Source organism: Maylandia zebra, linkage group LG2 (genome assembly GCF_041146795.1).
Source record: "Maylandia zebra isolate NMK-2024a linkage group LG2, Mzebra_GT3a, whole genome shotgun sequence".
Classification (NCBI taxonomy): Eukaryota; Metazoa; Chordata; class Actinopteri; order Cichliformes; family Cichlidae; genus Maylandia; species Maylandia zebra.
The window spans coordinates 39,338,932-39,363,090 of NC_135168.1; the positions used below are offsets into that span (position 1 = coordinate 39,338,932).

The 24,159-nt window shown below is 40.4% G+C and overlaps 1 protein-coding gene and 1 long non-coding RNA gene across 3 annotated transcripts; both read right to left on the reverse strand.

The window, feature by feature from the left end:
• Window positions 1-556: 556 nt before the first annotated feature.
• On the reverse strand, window positions 557-16,674 carry slc34a1b (solute carrier family 34 member 1b). Of its 2 annotated transcripts, none has more exons than XM_012924846.4 (13): window positions 16,540-16,674; window positions 15,403-15,476; window positions 15,143-15,328; window positions 14,641-14,787; window positions 14,218-14,361; window positions 10,865-10,976; window positions 10,287-10,482; window positions 9,520-9,615; window positions 8,996-9,059; window positions 8,451-8,618; window positions 6,576-6,692; window positions 2,076-2,200; window positions 557-1,488 (listed from the first exon to the last, which is right to left on the reverse strand). In XM_012924846.4, exons 2-13 carry the CDS (start codon window positions 15,461-15,463, stop codon window positions 910-912), a joined length of 1,995 nt encoding a protein of 664 aa, XP_012780300.2. In that variant the 5' UTR covers window positions 15,464-15,476; window positions 16,540-16,674; the 3' UTR covers window positions 557-909. The 2 variants fall into 2 exon arrangements, with proteins under 2 accessions (XP_012780300.2, XP_004571766.2); XM_004571709.5 differs by having other exon boundaries at window positions 15,403-15,564; window positions 16,540-16,648.
• Window positions 16,675-18,891: 2,217 nt separating this feature from the next.
• On the reverse strand, window positions 18,892-23,942 carry LOC105941448 (uncharacterized). Its single transcript, XR_001168031.5, has 5 exons — window positions 23,764-23,942; window positions 19,679-19,789; window positions 19,525-19,602; window positions 19,386-19,439; window positions 18,892-19,301 (listed from the first exon to the last, which is right to left on the reverse strand). It is a non-coding gene; the product is annotated as an uncharacterized LOC105941448 (long non-coding RNA).
• Between the last annotated feature and the right edge of the window lie 217 nt (window positions 23,943-24,159).

Sequence of the window (24,159 nt, forward strand, 5' to 3'; positions counted from 1 at the left end):
ATGACATGAAGAAGTCAGGTCGCTCCTAAAATGACCATGACTTGGATGACTGAGACACAGACAATGTTACTTGTAGTAAAAAAGTGATTTTTGTGGTCAACAAGACCAGGAACATGTCATAGAAATGTAGGAAATTCTCAAAATAATGAAATACGAATCATTTTTTTTAAAACTCCAATTAAAACAGAGATCAAAAGAGGGATTGTAGGAGTTTCCTACCACTGCTTTGAATGCAGTAACTAGTTTGCAGTAAGCATTTTTTTTAAGTTTTGTGCTTTGTTATAATAATCTAGATATGGATAATTATGCAATCTTATTATAAGGTTGATTTTTATGATGAAAGTGTCTGTCTAAATAGTTATGCATGATTACATAATAAATACCAACACTTTCACAATGTTTTTCCCAGTTTTACCTCAAATAATTTATATTTAAATCATTATGTTTTAATAGGTAAGAGAGGCCATGGCATTGCATCATAATGTAGATTTTACAAACACTAATTTACAAGAAATGAGTGTAAAATTAAAAAAAAAACACTATCTCTTCTATGAAACCTTTTTTAAGGATTAATCATCCATTTATTAACGTCAGTTAGGCTAGTCATACATTTTGTATAGATTTGTATTTAAAAGGTCAGTATAGACATTCATTATGAGGGAATCGTTGGTTAAAAATTGGCAAAAACAAAAAACAAAAAAAATTTGTTCTCCTCATTGATTCTTAGTTGGTGTTGTCTGAACTCACATCTCATCCTAAAATTGCTTTCCATTTCAAACGAAGTCAGCCAGTCAGGAATCACAAATCAGTTTATTTCCAAAAAATTAAAAGTTACTTTTCTAAAACCTACTCTTTTGACAAAATGGAATTTTTCTTCCATTTTGTCAAAAACCCTCATTATTGGATGAATTACAGAGGAGTGCTGTTGCACCTCTCTAAACCTTTTAATTTAAGAACTGGTACATCTGGTCTTCTCTCATGGAGGTAATCCATGACTGGGTTGTTGTAAGCAAGCTGAGCAAACTCCGTGTGTTTGTTGCAAGAGGTTGTACTTGGAGATATTGGTGCTTCTTCTTCCTCTTGTCTGTCTTCACAAGAGAAGCTGCAGCAGAGAACTGTTTTGGCAATTAGGTGGTCCAGTGGTTTGAGAGAGTGCATCCATTTGGGCAGGAAGTCCCAGTTCTTGAGCTTGTTTGGCAGGTGATGGGGGCTGCGGGACTGCATTACATTCACCATGGTAATGAAGATGGTTACACCCAAGAAAGGAGCCCCAACTCCAGCCATCACCTGCCAACCAGCCAGTGAGAGGCCCAGCACCAGTGATGGAAGCAACAGGAAGCAGAGGAGTAGGTACAAGATTGCAAACCAGCGGTACTTGGCAGTGCGCTCACCGAGAACACGAGCCATCCTTATCGGTAGACGCATGAATGGGAAAGGATACCACAACAGAATGCCAAAAACATTGAAGAAAAGGTGACACAGAGCAATCTAGAAGACAAGAGACCTAATAATTAAGAATTCAAATGCTTAATGTGTATTGATGTCAACTCAAAGTCATACCAGTAGAAAGCGTCTACTGATTTCTTATAATGTCACACTGATATCATAAATATATTCCAATTATGCAACGCAGCTTTCATGAGTAGCTTATTGTAACACTACATTACAAAATACCTCACACTGCGGAGTCTACAGCCTAGCTATAGCTTGCTATGTTTTGGTTACATGTTTCAAACGGCTACCATATGTTAGGCAAAAAGAGGGTTATTTTGGCAGTATATGGCTGATTTTGATTACTTATACAAAGCTCAGATTCAGCAGGTTATGGCCATGAAGTCAAAACACAGCAAATACAAAGCAAAATCAAAGTTTTCAGTTTAAACATGTGATGTTTGTTTTGTTTTAAATTACATTTTCCACAGCAACCCTCTGGAAATTTTTGTTGTTATTATTATTATTATTATTATTATCATTATCATTATCATTATCATTATCATTATCATTTTCATTATCATTATCATCATCATTATTATTATTATATGTCCTTTGTATCCAGAAAAACAAACAAAACCTACCTGTATGGCAGCAGCAAGTTTGTTCCCAGGACTGGCCAAAGCTGCCAGCAGGGCTGTGGCAGTTGTGCCAATGTTGGACCCAAGAGTGAGAGGATAGGCTCGCTCCAAACTGATTACACCAATACCTGATGAAGATGACAAAGCCAAATGCTGTAAAGCATATCGTATTGGTTTACCAGAAAATATAATTAGTGTTTTGTTCCTGTTGAAATATTTATAGAGCACCACTAAGCTATACGGAGAGTTCTTAAGATGTTTTGTGACAAATACAAATGCCATCTATGATAGATCTCAGAAATTAGCCCTGTTTATATACTAGCAGTAATAACCCAATAAGTTATGAAAATTGTTCTCCAGGTGGCGTAATACTTATTGAGATAGTCGAAGGGAAACATCGCGGATATAAAGAAAGAAAGATATTTTTGTACGTGCCATTTGAGAACACCAGATAGTATTTTAATTTTTTAAAGAAATCCTTCTCATAGAGGTTAAACTACATCTTTGGCTGATAGGATGATTAGTGACTGCCAAAAGAAGGTCACAACTGAAAGCTGAAGACATTTATATAAGTAAAGCAAGTAAATAAAAATTGTACTCATAAAGCACCAAAATTCCACAACAAAAATGCTAAAAATATAAAGACAAAAAGCTTTAGCTGCCTTTAGAAAGAAACCAGTTGTCAGGCTAAGAGGAAAGCATTCCAGAGTCTATGGAGGCCATTGCCGTGAACTCTCCCATATGGAAAAGAAATAGTAAAAACATATATGATTTACTCAAGAAAGTGGCCACTTTCATGAGTAAATCATATATAAATCATATAAGGCTTACATGATTTACTCATGAAAGTAGCCACTTTCTCATTTCTTTCATATATTTTTTTAGTAAGTATACAAAACATACAAGTTTCATTATATAATTTTTCAAGGGATCTTATATGTGTTTTCACTCTTGTATGCTTTTCATACAAGTTTCATACAAGACAGATAAAAACTTTATAAGATTTATATATATCTTTTCCATATGGGCTTTTTTTTATAGTTCTCTGTCTAGTATGATGGACAGCCAGCAGGTCCTCAAGGACCCCCAAGATGTATGGATGTAAATGTTCAGTGATCTATGCTGTCGCTTGTTCATGTAGTGCTCTAAAAGTCAAAAACAAAATCTTGTTAGTCAGTGGACACTGAATTTACTTGAAAGCCGGAAATGAATGAGCATCAGACTGATATGTAAGTCTCATAGTGGCATTCTGAACAATCTGCCAAGAATGCAAAAAAGCTTTGTTAAAGCAAGCAAATAATAAATTAAAATAATCCAGAAGGTATGAATAAGAATTTGGAATTTAGTGCATGAGACAATAGAACTCAACTTCACAACATTTCTTATCTGAAAAAACAAGAGCAAACCAGAGATTTAATGCGACTCAAGGGTTACCAAAGCTTCTCACAGAAGACTTAGCAAAAAGGGAAAAGAACCTAGAATTACCCTTACCCTGACCACAAATCTGTTAGGGCTTCTGTTGTCTCATAAAATTGAAGGAAACAGTCTGCTGTCCAACTTTTAGCAGTCTATGGACGAAAACAAGATGCGCAACTAGGTAACTAGGAAATATCTTGGGGCTATATATATGTATATAGATAGATAGGTAGATAGATATAACTGAAACCTTGTGGCATACCACAGGAAAGACAAGTAGAAGATAAATGAATTTAAGCAGCCACAGAGGTAATAACATGGCTAATTAAACAAAATTAAACAAATTAAACAGCAATACAGCAAACCTTTCGTTCCTTTATTAATAGTTTATCAGGATAACCATAAACATGTGGATAGAGGTTGCGGTGTTAGAATTTATATTGTAGAGAAACCACTGGCCTTGGGGGGGAGAGTGCAGTTTATGGCAAGAACACAACAGTAATTCTTATGTGTTGTTATCAGTGGAGTTCTCTCTGTATGTGTCCCCTGTTGTGACAACTGAAAAACAAAGTTGTGTAAAAACTTTACACTGGTACACTGTTCTGGCATATTTGTGGATAAAAAGTAATTTTCAGCAGTTCCTCAATCTTAAAAAAACAAACACTGCTCAGTTTTAACCTCTCCTAAACCTCTCTTGCAACATGTATTTCATGCATACCTTTATTTGTTTATTGGAAAGTTTGTTTCAGTAAGTTTCAGTGGTTAGAGTGTCTTTGGTTGCATCTAATTCAAGCTCCACTGATGGGAGTTCCACTTGGAGGAAATACCACAAATGTGTCGTCTATTAACACCACTGTTAGAAGGTTTATTTTTAAAGGGTTTTTTCTCAGTTGTATGGACAATGTTCTGCTTTTTCACTATTCTGGCCATTCAAAAAGCTTTGGCCACTTTCAAAAACCTCTGAACTGTGATTTTATTCCTCCACACCCACTTAAAAGGAAAGGTATGTAAAAAGTCAGCAATTAACAAGCTGCTTGTTCCTGACCTCCAAATGGTCAAAATGACGGAAGTTAAAGTAATAGGTCTGCCATGAAATGCTGGTATTTTTATAAAATGTTTTAGATTTCCTTCTATACACTTTAATCTATTCACAGTATGGCATAAGCTCTGTGATGTAATTGAAGGCTAAAACATGACAGATATCGAGGTGATTGGTTTCATGAGAAAGACAATCTGATGGGGGGACAGGTGTGGGCAATTGAGGGTGAGGGGGAGACACTAAAAAGAGTTAAAAGTGGGTCATTGGGGAGTTAAAGGCTGTGCTGTGTGGTCCGGAGGGATGGTAGTATCCACTGCTGTTTAGAGTCAGTGGCAATGAAGACAGTTAGTTATTCCACTGTTAGGAAGGGCGATCTGTTGCCTCCTGAAGACATTTAAGACCAGTAAGGTTGCCTGTATTGCTCTCCTGTTGTCTAACACTGTATCTCCATGATACCCAAGCTATATATTATGTGTATGTGCTTTAATATGTGGGAAAGGTCGATAGCCAGGAATGTAATTTAGCAGGAGGGACAACTTTAAAGTTTCTATTATATTGCATGGGTTAATTGCAGGTCTGTTCATGTGGGTGGCTTGGCTTTTGGAGTGATTTGCCATGTGTAAGTATCCTGTATAACTGTTTGTGTGGGTTGCAGCAGCACTAACTTACAGGAAATTATTGATTGTTCTGGAAAATGTTAATATCTTCTCATGGGGAAAAAATGTCTGAGTACTATGAAACATTAATTGTTTATAATAAATAGCATGTTGCCACCCAGACAAAACTTCCACATTATTGCTGCATATGAGGCGTCAAGTCAAAACTGGAGGCAAACAAATCCGTTTTTTCCTGCATCAAAGCCTCAAAGAATGTCTTCAGACTGTTACATCTCCTTTTGTATGATCTGCGAATCTCTGAGCAAAGAGTGGACAAAGGGACATTACGTAACCTTCCTGATATATTTTTGAGCCAGAGACAGTTATTGCGCCAGGGTTAGGGTGACACTGACTTAGGCAGGATTCACTTGAAAATGAAACTGACACCAATGCAACAGCCACTTACTGAAAACACGTGTTTTTATTGTCATAATCTGTCCTTCAGTTGCTTCATGGTGACTCAAGGTTTTTTGTGTCAAGTTAGTGAGGTGAGGATTATTTTATGTGCCATCTATAGGAAATTTAGTGATGATCACTGGAAAACATTCATGTCCCCATTCTAGGATTGATCATTTTCTTTATAGCGTTAGTCATGCCGTTCCTCAGCACTTAATTTAGCAAGCTGCTCCTACAAGGTTAAAGCTGATCACCAACAATAAAGCATTTTTTATATGTTTTAAGTATACTCTATTTATAAAGTATGACCAAATACAATTATATCATCCAATTAAACCAAACAAGTGGCTCATTGTAGGTCAGCATGAGTGAGATAAACCTAAACAATCTCTGTAGAAGGAGACAATTTAAGAGTGGCCTGTTCCAACAAATCAAATGGAAGTTTAGAGTTTCATAGGCCAAGCCTCTTATTATAGGAGCTTTGTAAGAGGATTTGTGGGCACTGCTGGCCCTCTCCATTAGCTGGCAGAGTAAAGGAAGCTTTTTCAATAGAATATGGCCTGTAAATATGCATGGATTTTGACCCTTGAATGACCTTTAACTATCTGCTAAAGCATTTTGTAAACTCTGTTCTCAAAGACAGACAGACAGACAGATAGACAGATAGACAGATAGATAGATAGATAGATAGATAGATAGATAGATAGATAGATAGATAGATAGATAGATAGATAGATAGATAGATAGATAGATAGATAGATAGATAGATAGATAGATAGATAGATAGATAGATAGATAGATAGATAGATAGATAGATAGATACCAATATTGAACAAATTAATTGTGATTTTTGCCTATAATCATGCAGCCCGAATTGATTGAGGCGACTAAAGTTAAAAAAGAATAAACAGATAAAATCCACGAAGCTTGGCAAAGATTTGTGCACATGGTGTGCAGACTTTGACATTCAAAAGAGCAAAAACATACATCACTCACCTATAAGAGGAGTCATGGCTGAAGTAAAGATAGAGCTACTCTGCACCACAAATGTCACACCTGCACCCACAAACATGGCGATGTATCCTGCCAGCCACCCAAATGGATAGGGAAGGTCTGCAGTGATGCACAAGAGAAACTTGAATCATTTTTAACTTTAAAGAATAAAGTGCTTACATTTTCCATGTAACCCCCTTCAGTTAAAAATCTATGTTAAAAACTAAAATGTCAGTTCTACACTCATCTGCCCGTTGATGCTAAAACTAAGAAGAATTGCTGATCAAAGGCAGTCATAAACACCTACCAGGACCCTGAAAGCTCATTCTGAGAACTCCCTCTTATGGGTTAACAAGGCAAGGAAACATGCATATTTGGAGCTGGCCAATATGAGCTGGAAGTTTCACTTGAGCTCTGAAGCTTTTCAAATCAAGAAGTCAGGCAGGGCTTCAATAAACTCTCAAATGATTTTTGTGTGAATTTTGTAAGGCTTCACAACATCCCTCACACATATAAAACAAATAATTATAATATACTGACACATAATAAGAATTAAAAAAAATAAAATAAAAAAAAGCTTAAATTCACCATTGTGTTTAGCATTTCAGTACCATGGACAGCTCACAATGCTTGCCCAGATTGCTGATGGTGTTTCTCAAAAATTCATCAGCAATCTGGGCGAAAATTTGCACTTCCAATCTGCACTTCTCTTGATAGAGATTTTGGTCATTACTGAATTGAACACGATCCATGTGCATATGTAAATTTGCCCATTGTTAGTATATCCCTGCAGAGGTTTCCACTCCCATTGCACCTTTTCCAAGTGCCTTCTCACACCAGTTTCTTCCAGCTTAGTTACACTGGCCTTTTCTCCTTTAGTAACTGTAGCAGTTTAACCTGGGTTATTATGAGTGTTGGAAAGTACATCTTCATGCAATCACATTACATTTTTATGTGATGCAATAATGGAATGTATTAGTGTGTTAATTTCAGTAATAACATTGCAGTAACAGTTATATTGGTTCTCACTTTATAAAGAGGTGGGTGGAAAGAGAGAAAAGAGCATTTTTTTCAACTACAGTCAGCTTTTCTGCTGTGAGGGGGAAATGGTGTTGCACCTGCAACCTTTGTCACTAGGAAATATAGATGTAATTTTATTTTTCTTCTAGCTTTTTAGCTTCCATTTCAACCTGTAAATGCTTTTGCAGTACAGTCTCAGTGGTGAGGTCCTCTGTGGCCAAGTTTTCACCTTTCTTTTGATTCAAATTTAAACACTAAAAGAAAGATCTCATCTCATGAGTAGGATAGAGAAGTACTTTCTCCAAATAACATAAGGCATTAGTTTAAAAAATAACAAGTATTGTGTAATACATTACTTTTTTGAGAACTTTAGCAACACTGGTTGATGTTTTGCTGTTTGTTCAGTACAGTGACTTCCTGGAGCTACACATAGCACTAAGTAATACAAATAACACACGATGGGTTATCTGTATTACTTAGTGCTGATGGGTTGATGGGTTTATCCTGGCTCAAGAGTTGGCAGTTCATCTTGTGATCGGAAGGTTGCCGGTTCGAGCCCCGGCTCGGACAGTCTCGGTCGTTGTGTCCTTGGGCAAGACGCTTCACCTACCGCCTGCTGGTGATGGCCAGAGGGGCCGATGGCGCAATATGGCAGCCTTGCTTCTGTCAGTCTGCCTCAGGGCAGCTGTGGCTACAACTGTGGTTTGCCTTCCACCAGTGTGTGAATGAATAGTGGAATCGTAAAGTGCTTTGAGGATCTTGAAAAGCCCTATATAAATGCAATCCATTATTTGTTTCCTAACAAGTCAAGATATTCATTTTTTATTTATTCATTTGGTAGCTCAAATTTAGACTAACCTGTGTTGATGACTTTATGGATGGCCTTTGCTACTTGGCCTTTAAGAAGAGAGTTGAGCAGTTTGACTAGAAGCAGCAAACATGTGCACAGGACAGCCAGCGAGGTGGCGAGTAGGATGAGGCCCACTGTGAGGTCTGACATCTCAGCAGATGCAAACAAATGTCTACCTACAAAGAAAGCCACAATAACAGGATATTTGACTGCATTTATACCTTACCAAATGAGTTGAGACACTATGGAAAGTGACAAAACTTGAAGTTCAATTTACCACCATTTAGTTTGCCATATTTTTTGATAATGTTCTCTTACTGTTTAGTTATACTTGTATCGACTGTTTTGCTATGTAAATAAAAATTTCTTGAGAAGACAAGTTCAGTTTTGGCCTTCTCTTGTTGAAATAAGGGAAGCCTTTTATCCAGAACACACTGCTTGTATTCCAACATTATGGCATTATGTTAACTTCTTTGGATATGAGGTTGTACAGATTGGTTCCGGCTTACTATATGATTGATTCAGATTCAGATAGGACTTTAGGTTAACTTACACTTCACGTGTGTTTGCAAGTCATGGCTGGAGTCACAGCTTTCAGTGCTCACGTTGTGATGAGACTATGGATTTATGGATAGATAAAAGAAAGAAAGAAAGACATTAGCCAGGCCATTTTTACTGGCATCAGTGACAAGCTCCATTTGGCGCCAGTACACAGTGACACAGTATGGTAAATGGCCTGTATTTGTATAGTGCTTTACTAGTCCCTAAGGACCCCAAAGCGCTTTACACAACCAGTCATCCACCCATTCACACACACATTCACACACTGGTGATGGCAAGCTACATTGTAGCCATAGCCACCCTAGGGCGCACTGATAGAGGCGAGGCTGCCTGGCGCCACCAGGCCCTCTGTCACCACCAGTAGGCAAAGAAGTGTCTTGCCCAAGGACACAACGACCGAGACTGTCCAAGCCGGGGCTCGAACCGGCAACCTTCCGATTACAAGGCGAACTCCCAAATCTTGAGCCACGATCGCCCCACGATGTGAAGGAGACAGGGCTAGAGATGAGACATTACCATAACAAGGTTGGTCTGGCACCATTCTTTCACCAAGCTCCTGTTCCTCATGCCCTCCTTCCCCATGGCGATCCCTGTGATCACACACTTGTCCAGCTGAGGGTGAAAGAAGATGTACATTCATTTTTCACCACAATTTTTTTGTTTTGTTTTGTTTTTTTTGCTTGGCAGCTGAATTGCTGATCGAGTTTATCAGTTTTCAGCAGTGACCTCAGCTAACGAGTTAGATGATACATGAGATGGTTTTGAGGTGACATTTTTCACTATTTACTTGAAAACATGTTCCAGATATTTCTAAATATGACGTGCATCATTTATTTTATACTTTACTTTTTCATGATGTTGAAATAACCTTACCATTGTTTTGCTGTGTAGTGTCAAGTTCAGGCATTATAAGTAGAAGAAAAATTGTGATAAGCCAAATTTTAACGGGTTGCTGATGACCCGACTCTACACCCCTACAAAGCTTAATCAGAATTTATTTGAAGATTTTTGAGTTATGGTGTTTCGACAGAGACACCCATCAATTATGTGCTCAGAATTGCCTTCTACCATGTTGTGTTTAATCTATTTCTTACATTTTGGTTTCTGTGATGTTTGGTTTTGGACAGAAAAAGAAAATAAATATAAATTACAAATAAATCACAACATTGCTGACCTGCTGTGAGTAACATCACAGTTACTAAGCTGAGATCATAGAGGGCTGCAGTCCAATGAAGGGGCTTAGTAAACAGTAAATTAGAAAAAATGGCGTCTGATGGTTTTACCTGTATGATAAGCTTGGTGACTGGCTCCGTGATGACCTTGAGTAGCTCGGGTGCTTCCTCCCCTGGCTCGAGCCTCAGAGTGGTGACCAGCAGGTGAGACAGCCGAGTCATGAACCCGCTCGCCACCTCCAGGGGCAACAGAACCAGGACTGACAGCCAGTTGAAGCAGTCATGGATTGTTGCTCCGGCAAAAGCACTATCGTGGATCACAGTCATTTTCTGTGTTAGCTATCCAGGAGCATCATAAACTACTCAGAGTGATTGCTTGTTAATCTCCTTTTCACAGCTCAACTTTTGCTTTTTTGGTCTTTGGCAGTGATGTAATGGGGCACTGGTTACTGGTATAGGATTAGTGTGGACTGGTGCCATTATTATAGTGTGAAGCTGCAGCTACAGCTGCTGATGCTTTCTCATCATCCTCCTCTACTTTCTCCTCTGCTCTCTTAACACTTTTTCCCTCTTCCCTCCATCTAACCACTTATCCACTTCACTTTTCCATTTCAGTGTCTTCTTGCCTCAACCCCCACCCTATTCTACCTCCACTCTCCTCCTCGGTCTTGCTGTGTTTTGTCACTCACCGTTGAAACTCGGTTCGTTCTGCCGCTTGCATCATGGCCACTATGGTGTTTGTAACCGAAGTCCCAATATTGGTCCCCATGATGACTGGAACAGCCGACCTGACTTCTAAAACTATGAGATGAGGCGAAAATGAAGAAGCATGTTACAAAAAAAACTAAACATTGTAAATGCATAAACACCATTGCAAATGGTAATGCATCATATATATATATATATATATATATATATATATATATATATATATATATATATATATATATATAAAAAACACCCAGCACGCCCCTGCGGGCGGTTTATCCTTCAAGCTCGGGTCCTCTACCAGAGGCCTGGGAGCTTGAGGGTCCTGCGCAGTATCTTAGCTGTTCCCAGGACTGCGCTCTTCTGGACAGAGATCTCCGATGTTATTCCCGGGATCTGCTGGAGCCACTCGCCTAGCTTGGGAGTCACCGCACCTAGTGCTCCGATTACCACGGGGACCACCGTTACCTTCACCCTCCACATCCTCTCGAGCTCTTCTCTGAGCCCTTGGTATTTCTCCAGCTTCTCGTGTTCCTTCTTCCTGATATTGCTGTCATTCGGAACCGCTACATCCATCACTACGGCCGTCTTCTTCTGTTTGTCTACCACCACTATGTCCGGTTGGTTAGCCACCACCATTTTGTCCGTCTGTATCTGGAAGTCCCACAGGATCTTAGCTCGGTCATTCTCCACCACCCTTGGGGGCATCTCCCATTTTGACCTCGGGACTTCCAGGTTATACTCGGCACAGATGTTCCTGTACACTATGCCGGCCACTTGGTTATGGCGTTCCATGTATGCCTTGCCTGCTAGCATCTTGCACCCTATATATATATATATATATATATATATATATATATATATATATATATATATATATATATATATACACATAATTACAGAAAATGGCCTTGTACTTTTTTGATGCAACATGTGTTTTAATGGAAATGAGAGGTGATTGTAATTCTAGGCTAAGTGAGACGGCTTTGGAGATGGGTTATTTTTGAATACGCCTTTAATGGCGATGACCCAGAGGGCAGACGTCAGGAAGACAAACATTTATGCCTTTCCATATCTTTCAGTCTCCAGTAATTACCTCTAATCATCCTCATGGCTCTCTTATTTAAAACAAATCTTTGGAAGCAGAGCAGCAACTCCTGCATACTGATGTAATTCACTTTAACTACCCAGAGCAAAAGTGGAAGACCTACATGCAGAAGCCTGGACATTTTCTTGTAACCTTACCACATAATGGTCTTACACAAGGCTGACTGAGATGATGAGACATTACCCAGAGTAAGAAAGGTTGGATTTGATTGCCCCTCTAATCTTGCTTCACCCTGTCAGACTACACTTATTTTACATCATTTTTACAAATTGCAACTGCAGTACTGGAATCTCGAAATGGGTCTCAGTTAGCGTCTTGAGCCACCTCTCATTTATTTATATTTTGCAAGGAAAATAGAAAATGGGTGCAGTGTTTAATTGAAACATGCAAATATACACATATAAGGCAAAAACAGAGTTTTTTTCTTTAAGCAGTCTTCAGGAATAGTTCTCTGGGCTCTTGCAGGACATTTAAAGCTCTTCTTTGGATGTTGGTCTGTCATGATGTTCTCAGACTGCTTCAATAATGTTGAGTTGGATCAAAATCAACAATACTTTGTTTATTATTGCATCAGTTTTAAAAAAAGATCTCCATCAGCCCCAAACCATCACATAGCATTTACTGTGTTTTAATCTCTATCTTTGTGCTTCTCTCCTGACCTCATCTGGATATAATGATGAGGATTTGAACCAAAAATGTCAAATTTGGATTAATTACTCCGTACGAGCTGTTGCCACTCATTTTTAGTCCAGTTCTTGTGTAATCTTGCATACCTCAGCCTTTTCTGCTTGTTTTCCTTTCTTCTGAAATGGCTTCTTGACAGCCACCCTTCCACTGAGACCATTACTGATGAGGCATCATTGAACAGTAGCTGGATCAGGTGAAGGGCCAGATGCATCTCTCGGGTCCTGTGTCAGATCTTTGATTGATTACATTCCTATTTCTTAAGGCCATGATTTTCAGATACTGTTTGTCTGCTGTATATAGGGTTTTTTTTTTTTTAGGTCTGCCTTCTTCTTTTGTCCTTCACGTGTCCAGGTTACTCAATTTTTAAGGACACACTGAGTTTTCAGCTAACAGCTCTTTGGAAACTACTTTGTTGGCAGAAAACTACTATTTTATCCTGTCCAGCTGTATTATCTTTGGCATTTTTTGTTTTTTGTGGATTCAAAAATGAAAAGAACAAATGTTTTTGCGACAGTCTGTAACAAAGTGCAATTTGTTTCTTTCTATTTGCGTAGACATAACACTGGTTCACCCCTTCAGTTAGGTGGTGTTTTTTAAACTTGAATGATTCATAGGTCAGTGTTCAGTGGTTCAAAAAAATGTCCTTTTGAGAACAGTCAGGTATGGGGACTGACCTGAAAGTAAGTGAAAAGTCAATGAAATGCTTTGAGAGACCTTCAGAAAGCCTGGAGAACTATTGCTCAAGACCACATGTAGATCTTTGGAATCAAAATGAGGGGCAACTCAAGACTTGTGTACAGTACTATACATTAATCATTCTTTCATTATACAAGTTTGAAAACTGACATAAACATCTAAATAGTGGAAAGCTAAAAATAAAATAAAATAAAAGCAACAACGGTGCATTAATCTGCAGCCAAAAGTAGCACGCAACAAATAAATCATTTACAATAGACTTTCCTAGCACTTTCAGGAGATTAATAAACCTGTGAATGTGAGTTATGGAGCGAAAAGTTAGCACAATGCTCGTTTTAATATTTTTCAAGGGGTTGTTTAGATGCTAGATGACAGGAAACATCACTCTTAGCTGTCCATCTGCTAGTTTAGTTAGTGGAGAAATGTGTGCAAGCAAATCTTCCTGTTCTCTGAAGAACAATCCTCTGGTATAGTTTGTTAATGTAACCCAAACTTTTTTTGCTAATTTGATCCTTAATGCCAAATAACAAACTGATCATAATGGATTCAACCCTCCACAGGGAATACGGGTTGTTATAGGACTTTGAGGCAGAAAATTTCGATTTGAACTATAGACTGCAAATTGATTTTGCTGCCAATAAGGCGCCATGGGGGTGTTATTTTCTCTGGTTTTATTGCTACGGTAATGGATTTTGTTTTCTGTTTATTAACTTATCTATATATGCAAAATAATAACCTGCAGAGACATAAGCCTACTGTGCAGACAGTACAATAAACACACACGCGCACACACCTGAATTCTGGCACTCACACATTTGCACATGCGTTTATGTGCCTACTCACGTCCGGAGGCCACCAGACTGACTACAATGGAGGTGGAGGTTGATGAGCTCTGAACCAGCACAGTAACCAAGATCCCCACCACGAGCCCTGCCACGGGGTTAGACAGCACTGCATTGTCCTGGAAAATGTCCCCTGCCACTTTACCTGGTTAGATATGCCGCCCACATACACAGAAACACACACATAAAAAAATACCAGTCTTAGGAATCACAAGGTTGCCAAGAGCAATGTTAAACAAAAATCAAACTGTTTGTTTCCCCAATTTCAAGAAGGTCACAGATCAAACTCGGCAGTAAATTATACAGCAGCAGGGCCCAGTAGGATGGTGTGAACTGGTGCTCGGTGACTCACTTATTTGTCAAATATCAACAGACTGAGTCACTATGAACCTGCTGATGGGGCAGTGAGGGTCAGAGCGCTTACCCCCTGCTAACTGGAAGGCAGAGCTCAGAGTGTCCAAGGAGCAAACAAAGAGGAAGAGGAGGAGGAAGAGGAGAGGGATCTTGGATAGATTGATAAGGACCTTCTTGATCTTGTTTGGACTCGCTGCTGAGGTCTGAGGAGATCTGTCTGGAGAAAACAGCAAAGAGACGGTTAGACTGAAATCTTTTTTTAAGGGATTTTATCTGATGAAACAAAACGGCAGCATGTTTTTGGCCACTGCTCGACTCTCTGATAGCTGTGTCCTCTCACATGTAGAGATAGAAGTCATCTGACAAAGTACATTCATAACCCATATGCAGCCAAACACTGCTGAGTGAGAGGCCACATGATCCCACTGGCACTGTGTGTCTCCTGAGCATGTCCTTATCTAATGAGCCTGTGACTCGCTTCTGCTGTTGTAATTTACCGCCTCAAAGAGGTTAAACCTGCTGCCAGCGTGGGAGATGTATGTGTCACTCTCCTCTTTATGCCTCTCTTGTACCTTTCTCCCCGGGGAATGTGCCTGCCTCCATCAGTGAGGGTTTGTCGGAGTGGTGATTGGTATGTTGGTTACAGCCCTCAAAGCTGCCAGTGAGGTCAAGGGTGGAGCCGATGCCAGACTCCCTGTCCTCCTCTGCCAGTGGGAGTTTGGGATGTGAGGGGAGCTGAGCCGAGTGTATTCTCACCCCTGGTAGCAGAAGAGGAGTCAGGCAATTCAAAGACATAAAACAAGAATGGTGGGAATTTAAACTAATGAGTTACCACTGAAGCCGAGCTCCGTGCTCCGTCCAGAGGACACTATGGTTATAGATCGAGAGGACATGGCGCTGTGAGTGCTGTGTGGAGATATGCAAGCAATTAAAATCGCAGGATGTTACCACCGTGGAGGGAACAGATCTGATAGTGGATGTATTTATCAGCCACCTGCAGCAGTAAGAAAAAGAAGCCAACAGAGACCAACAAGTGTGTATATGAGCCCATCTCTCACAGAGGTACAGGGATCAACAGACAAGCAATTAGAAGAGAGCGAAGGCAGCCCACGTGGTTATGTAATTGGCAGCCATCCGTGATGTGAGGTCAGGCGTCTCACCTCCCAAACAACTAAACAACCTCATCAGATCATGAAGAACACATTAGGATCCGTGTAGCTTATCCTGTCTTCCATTTCCTACAGCTGCGAGCCAGCTCTTCAAGGGACTCTCCAGCATCTATAGAGCAAGTCTCTTCAAAGAGTTTCATGCTCTTGATTTGAAGAGATCCCACCCCACCCCCCCAAACCCCCACCCCCATCCCACCCTTCTTTTTTTTCTGTCTTCCACTTCGGGGACTCCAGTGGAGGAGGGAGTACCAATGTCTCTTAAAAGCAAAGAGGATGGAAGTAATTACAGCAGCCGAAATTACAGTAATTACAGTCACTGCATCATCCTCACCACGCGTGTCATCCTGCTGCAGGTTTCAGATGCGCGCGGAGGCCTGCGTTAACATATGTACATCTGTCTGTATGTGGGAGAAACAGCCCACTGCAGCAGGATAAACTCTGAATGTATCTGAGCTGATTTTGTGAGCGTGTGTACTGAATGTTATCCTCTAATCTAACTGCCCCGTTCGTCTGTTTGTCAGTCTGCCACCGTTCCCGTCTCAGCTCTTGTGCCTTTACGTGCAAGTTTGTGTTTAAGGCTGTCTCTGTGACTCACATGGATAATTTCTCAATTAGTGTTGCTGCAATTTTGTTTTGCTTTGTAGAAAAATGCAGGCTTTTCTCAAGCATTTAGCCAATGTTGTCAGTGTGAGTCAGCTTACTTGGCAAGATTTTCTAAAAGTATGTATGAGACATCGAAATAAAAGCTGGAATTTAAAAAAAAAAAAAAGTGTATATAGTAAAATAGTGTTGCCTCTTACCTTGTCCAAAGGCTTAGGTGTTGCTCATGACCCCGCTAAAGGAAGGTATCAAACTGAAGACTAAAACATCTTTAAATAGACCGAGTGTGGAGGTATCAGGGGGGAAACATCTACGTGATCTCTCGGTTATTAACTTGCTCTCTCATCAGAGACAGCATTGTTAATCAGTTACACAATGTCTTAAGTTAATGATGCATAGGTCTTAAATGCCTGTTGTGTATTAGGTAATAAATGATGTTTGTTCAGCCAGCTATTTTCACCTGATTTGGGCCCCAGATAAAGATTGCAAGATGAAGTGGCCTGTTTGATGTGATTTATCAGCCCTTCTCACTTGAGGTTTTTAGGTAGCAATGCAGGAGAAACCTGACATCTAGTGGCGTGTTTTAGATAAACCTGGGAGATTGCTCCTGTTTTCTTAAGTCCGCTCACATTCTCATGCGGCTGTTTCCATCACATTTCGTAGTCTTGGCAAAGATTAAAGCCGGGGTATTAAATGATCACTTCTTCCACGAGATAAGTCAGTGGAAGTATTTCAGACACGCAAAGCGTAATCTGTTTGACTTGTACAGAATGTTCAAGTACTTAGGTACTTTGCCAGCACTCAGCATCAAGCCTGTTTTGATTGGAAATAGACTATCAAGGAGATTTTCTGAGAGCCTCTTGACACACATGCACCACTATCCACACGCAGCGCCCGCCTGTGTTGTTGTGGGGGTAATTGTTAATGATTAGTGCAGCCGCGGTTCTGTCATATCAGCAGTGCTCTCAACCAAATCTCCCAAGCCTGCTGACGCCAGACTTGCATCTATGAACTTAATAAACCCTTTAGACTAAGTTGTTGCTTTCCAATCTGTTATGAGATCTGGGAGCCTGAGAGAAATAACAGCCTTGTTGTTTTTCAGGGAGCTGGGTTTGCTGCTGTAGGTGGCAACTGGAGGAGAAATCCTTGAGATTTGGAGCAGAATTATACAGAGAGAGAAAAAAAAACGAAGCACAGATGTACCAGCGCACATGGACGCGCGCGCGCGCGCACACACATGTAATCACGTAAACACACACTGAGCAGCTCTAGAGCTCTTTGGTTAAAAAACACTCCACGTTGCAGTTAATCCCATCTCCAGATGTGCGAGTCACAGGGTGGCTGCTGCTACTGCACAGCATGCCGAACCAGACGGGGGCTAAATTCTGCCACGCAAGGCGTCCTGCTTGGTTTATCTAATATTAAAAAATAAATAAAGCAAAGCCTCTGGGTTTTTAACAAAGGGGCCCATAACACTATGAACAAAACGTCAGTTAATTATCTCTACACAGGTGTGTGTCTTATTCTAAAGACTCTGTTCTTGTTTTGACTGGCTAGGTGACACTAATCAGCACAAGTCATTCAGATTAATACTAATCTCTTTTACCTTGATCACTGTTGTCATCTACATGAAGGGAGTAATGACGCTTTGAGAAAAAGAAAAAGCACTCTGATATTTTATATAGATCTGTGTGTTTTTCATGTCTGTTGTTAACACAAGAGCTAAAATCTTAACTGGAGCTTCACATTCACAGAACTGAAACAATCAGACTCAAATAATCAACTCGATTTCAGGATTTGAGCACCTAAGCTGCTGGTTTAGGAACAAGCGTCAATCCTGCCACATGTACGGCCTCCGTTTCAGATTATGCGATTCCCAAAGTGGTTGCTGCAGCCCCCTAGTGGGTGCTGAAGTTAGGCCTGCAGGCTTGCTGGCCAAGGAGGCGCATTTTACAATTAAAAACAAAAAGCAATCACAACTATTAAAATAAAACCCATGGAATTTAAATGACTTCTTATCGTAGGTGGCAGACGTAAAGCTCATAAGAGAGAATCGGCTTTAACGAGCAAATCAATCAACAGAACTTCAACAAGCAAATCAAAATAAATCACCGAGAAGAAAACACTCCATCGTAGTTTCATGCAGTAATCAGAGTTATGATTAAAGGATTGCGTGGATGGCAGAAGGTTGCCAGATTTCAAATTGGGCTTCGGACCTTGCAAGTTTGTAAAATAAAAAAAATAAAAAACTGCAGGAGACGTTGCAGGGTGAAAAGAACATTTGAAACTAATGATACATATATTTATGTGTGATGAAGCAGCTCTTCCGTCCTTAAACATCAGCACCTTTATTTATTTTTATTTAAAAATACACTGAGACTGCCATTGAATGCATCGATGGGATAATCTTACATATTATTGGGTGATTTCATAAAGATTTCGATTTTAAGCTGTGCTTCTTTCATCCTCTGCTGCACACCATCATCTATCTGTATTGTTTCCGACAGCCTTATTATTTGGCAGTTGGCTTAGTGGAGGTTAGTAAACACAGATTCACTCAGCAACATCACTTTATTGTTACTACACATTCAGGTGGCATGTATACACCACTCACAGTACAATGAAACAATATCATCACAGGTGTCCTTTTGTTCACATACATGTTGTTTCAGCGGTAGGGTGAATTTGTGTATGTGTGTGTGTGTGTGTGTGTGTGTGTGTGTGTGTGTGTGTGTGTGTGTGTGTGTGTGTGTTTGTGTGTTTTAGTCCAATTCTCTCCTTTTAATCAATTCACGGCTTGCATTTTTTTCATATACTATTCTGCATGTTCCGCTGTGTACATCTGCACATTTTATGTCTCAGGTTTATGATGATGTAGCTTTATGGCATCTTTTTTTGGCTTTGTTCATCATTTCAGTTCTTCGCTGGAGGATGACGGTGTCTCAGAGCCATCAGGACATTCCTGCAACAAATAAAAATAAAACTCTGGTTTTAAACATAGCTTTAGGCTTTAATGCCAATACAGTAGAACAGTGATACATCTCACCTTCACTCTCTCCAGCTCTGGTCTGCCTGGGAGTGATTTTTGTGAGGAAAAGGCCTGTGAGGAAAGACAGTTAGGTTGACTCATAGGGTGAGGGAAGAAATAGTGTGCTAGGGTGAACATCAGGCTGCTGCAGGCTCACCTTCTTTGACTGCTGTACCTCCTCTGTGGACTTAGACCTATTTTTCATGTGTTTCTGAGGAGAGGTGCTGGTGGGACACTAGGCAGAGGGAAGGGTCGCATTAGACGGCAAATGATTAAAATTTAGTGTATCAGAGTATCGGGTTCTTAAGTACCTCATTTGTCTTCTGCTCCATGGCTGACTTGAAAGTTTTTCCTCAGAAGTTCGGGGCTGTGGGGACTTAGGATGGATCACTCTGTTTTTCTTGCAAACTTTGGCTGTGCAACTAAAAGGTTAGGAGAAAAAACGAGAGAAACTTTCAAAAAGCATGACTGCACGCAACAACAACAGACAAGGGAAAGTCATTAATATATCCAGTAAAATGCAAACAATTAATCTTGCCCTAAGCGGTCTGATCCACTGCAAGAGATCCAAGTGGAGCAAGAGAGTGTGCAGTTATGAGCTCTTCTCACTAGAGGGTGTCTCTGACTCAGAGATACACTACTGCAGATTTCAGTGTCCTGTTGTTTGTTTTTAGCTTTGGGATTCACTAGAAGCAAAAATTATGACTGATTACAGGTTAGCTTGGCTCAATTTTCTCTACTGGCAAAACAGGCATACTTTTAAAAAAAAAGGAGCGGTGGGGGGGAAGAAGGGGTGGTAATTCTTCTGACCTTGTTTGATTATACATAAATCCACCAAATATTTTTTTTAAAATTGTATTTCAGTATATAAACATTGCTTGTTGGAGCCCTAACGGTTGACATAACAGAAGCTCAACTTTAGCTCAGAGGATGAAAGCAAAACAGCAAGTCACAGCAAATAAAATCGTGAAAAGGACTGCTCTGAACAAGGACACACACACAGTTACTCAAACAGTGATTCCTCGAGAACTGAAAGACCACAGAGAACACTAGGCAACAGTCACAGCCAGGGCCACAGCTGGAGTCATGAGCCCTGTTGGCTGAGGGACAAAACACCACTGGGTCTGGTTCAGTGAACAAGAGACTTTTTTTCCCTTTCTTTTTTTAACAGTCCATCAGCCTCCCTTTTGATGTCTGCTTCTCTCTGTCAGGCACACCGATGAGATTCTAATGGTGTGAAGGGGTGGTTCAGTGCTGCTGTTCAAAAAGAAGAAATAAAATATGTCATAGGTATTTCAAACAAAAGACTTGAGCTTAAAAGCTCTTGGTTGAACATGGGAACCAACATTATTGAAAGCGGAAACTTTAAAATTAGGAAGTTATTGTAGTTTTCTGATGCTTTTGTCTACATCCTGCAGAGAATAGCAGAAACACCATCTAAGTGGATCTATCACTTTTGCCAGTATTTTTTTTTTCTGGCTCTTTTTCCTATGATTTGCCATTTGTTCTGTCTCTCTGTCCTCTATTCTCCTTCCCCTCCCCCCCAACCAGTCACCGCAGATGGGTGTCCCACCCTGAGCCTGGTTCTGCTGAAGGTCTGTTCCTGTTAATAGGGAGTTTTTCCTTCCCACTGTCACCAGGTGCTTGCTCGGAGGAGGTTGTGTAATTCTTGGGGTTTCTTTAATATTGTAGGGTCTTTACCTTATAATATAAATGAACTTGAGGTGACTGCTGTTGTGAATGAATAGTATAAAAATAACTGTAAATTGAATTAATAATGTAATTTGGCATATTGTAACCTAATAAATATGAAAAATGATGTGATAGTAACAGAAATAACTTCATATCCTTGATGTTTCTACATTAAAAAAAATACCTGTTTCTAAATCCTGATTGGTGCAGAGACATATGCAACATTACCATTATGTAACTGAGGCAACTGAGTCATTTCACAAAAAGCTGTGTTTTTTTTCAGAGCCTTTAAAGCGTCAATCATTGCTGAGTTTTCAAAATGTAGCACATCTAACAGACAGCTTATCTCTTTCCAAGATGCATGGAATTACAATTTACTTATTACTTACTGATGAGGCTAGAATGCCAAACACACACACATACACACACACACACACACACACACACACACACACACACATATATATATATACACATATACACACATATATACATATACACACATATATACATACACACTCTGACTGAAGTCAAACAGTCTACTATTCTGGGCTCCAGTTCTGCCTAAGCTTACAGGAAGCATTTAGCCCAGGGCTCATAAAGAATGAATAGGAAATGATCAACGGGAGCGCACTCACTCGCTGTGATGGCTGACATCATGGTGGCATCACTTTTGATGCTGCAGGGAACTCTGGTACAAAGTCCTACCTGAAGTGGAATATATGTGATATTCAGTGAGGCCAGAAATACTCCACTTGGTCAGTACCAGTGGAGTTTCTGCTTTCTTTTATACAAGTTCCATTACCGCAGAACATGTATGTTTGTTCGGTAGGTACAGCCAGGAGGGATGATGAACTCTCTGCACTTACTTTAAAATGTGCATTATAGTCCTTTGAGGGACAGCTGAGGATAATCTGAGGCTTGATGGCAGGGCAGGCATTCAAAGAGTCCTGAGTGCTCTTTCTGACCAACTCGCTGAAGGAAATGACCTAAATGTGAATGATTTGCTTGCTTGCCTCACTCTGTCAACCCCTGCTTTCCTCTGTTACCGTCTTTTCATCTTTGTGTAGAAGAGAAATTCTTCCACTGCAGACGAAGCCAAGAAGTGGAGGATCGTATAGGTTAGACTGAGGCGGGTGGAAGTCCAGCTCCTTTGTAGCAGAGATAAAAACCCCTGTGGCTTTTAGAAACACTTCGCCAACGATTAGTCCACATGAGCAACAATCAAGGTGGCACATCGAAATCATCACGTCTCTTTTTTTGATATAGATAAAAAGAAATGTACATGCATAAAGCTTTTACATGCCCCTACAGACGGGAGCATACACATGCAAAGCAATCTTTACCATTTAAAGCTACTGAATAAGTTTTGTTCTGCAGGGATGAACAAACAGACTCAATTTGAGATGCAGCAGAAGGAAAAAGATAAGGCAGAAAAGTTTAATGACTACGTAGCCTTTACGATCCTTAATAAACGCTGCTGTTCACATCTGCGTTACGTAAGAAGCAAATCTATTCCGGAGGTTTGAATCCATAACCCTGAAAGAACCTCACACAGAGCCTATCTTTGCGTCCGGGTCAACACTAATTAACTCCCTAACTGAGAAACAGAACATGACAAGAGCTCCTTAAGCATAAGTTTCCTGTGGATGTGTGTTCTGCCTCTGCACTGTCACTCCTGCCTTCTTCCTGCTCAACCTAAAGGTCTGCCAAATCACTCCCTCCTGGAAACACAATAAGAAGTCATTAGTTTCATTCGCTGATTTAGTCAAACAGTGATGACACTGGATGCCTGTATCGCTTCAGCCATGTGTTGATGGTTTCAAGTCTTTTGGGAGGAATTCAAACCAGGAGTTAAAAATCAGTGTCTGACATTTCTCAGCCACCACACAAGTGTCTGCAAACATGCTGATCGCAAATCTTCACGTGGCCAGGATTTGTGTAATAAAATGGGCTGTTTTACCACAGACAACACACAGCGAGATGGCTGGAGCACCAAGGTCAGCATGTGAGCAGTGATGGAAGAGAGCACATGAAAATGGCTCAGTGTCAAGGACATTATGCCGTGTAATTGATGATGATGTGCTGTCTGTTTTGTCACACTCAGGTGGGACATGCACACATCCCAACTACACCCAGCTGGATGTATTAAGTCAGTAGCTGACCAGCACAACTGCCCTCTGTCGGAATCACAGCTGAGCCATGTGTATCTCACCTGATACCCGAGTCATGGTTATGACTCCATAATCTTTTCATTCTTAACCCACTGAAGACTGATTGAAGACTGCCCTTCAACTGTGCACAATCTTTCAATCCACATTAATGTGCCTGCATCGATCGGCTGGACAGGTTTTGTTTTACAGCACTTACACATATTTTGCAGGACTCTCTAAGGCGGTGTGAGCTCCCATTAGAAGAACTATTTTAGAAATCCAGAACCTGCTTGTTATTCATCCAGATGTACAATGGACATGAAGCTTAGCTCAAACTGAAAGCTGTAAACAACAAAACAGAGACAAGACAGAGCGCTAGCACAGTCTGAATGAAAACAGTAAAGCACTGAGTGACAGAAGGGAGTGGAGGATGAATGATGCGGGTGATGGAAAGAGGAGAAAAAAAGGCACCCACATCTACTGACTGAACGAGCCCTGCAATCATCGCAAATGAGACAAATGAAATGCCTGGGGTTAATTTATACACTCACCTCCTTCCCTCTCTTTTCTCCTCTCAGTACAGTAGGCGTGCAGTGGAGTAAATGACACTCCTCATCTCACTGCTGCTATGGTGTCTGTGAGAGTACACCCCTCTCTGCCCATTCATAGCTCCGCCAACACACCACTCACGGATGGAGTCAGTAGCCAGCCAGCCAGCTCCCCCCCCCCCTCCCCCCTCCCCCCTCACACACGCACATCCAAGACTACCACCAGGTGTGTCACTCAAAGCTCTGTGTGCTAATGTCTCCAGGCTGGCAGTGGGAAGCTGTGGGTGTGACAGACCGGTATTGTACACTGCACATCAATGCTGACGTCCACAGCTCTCATCATTACTTTAGGTTATTTCAATGACAATCACATTATACCAGATGATGATGCATGTAAGA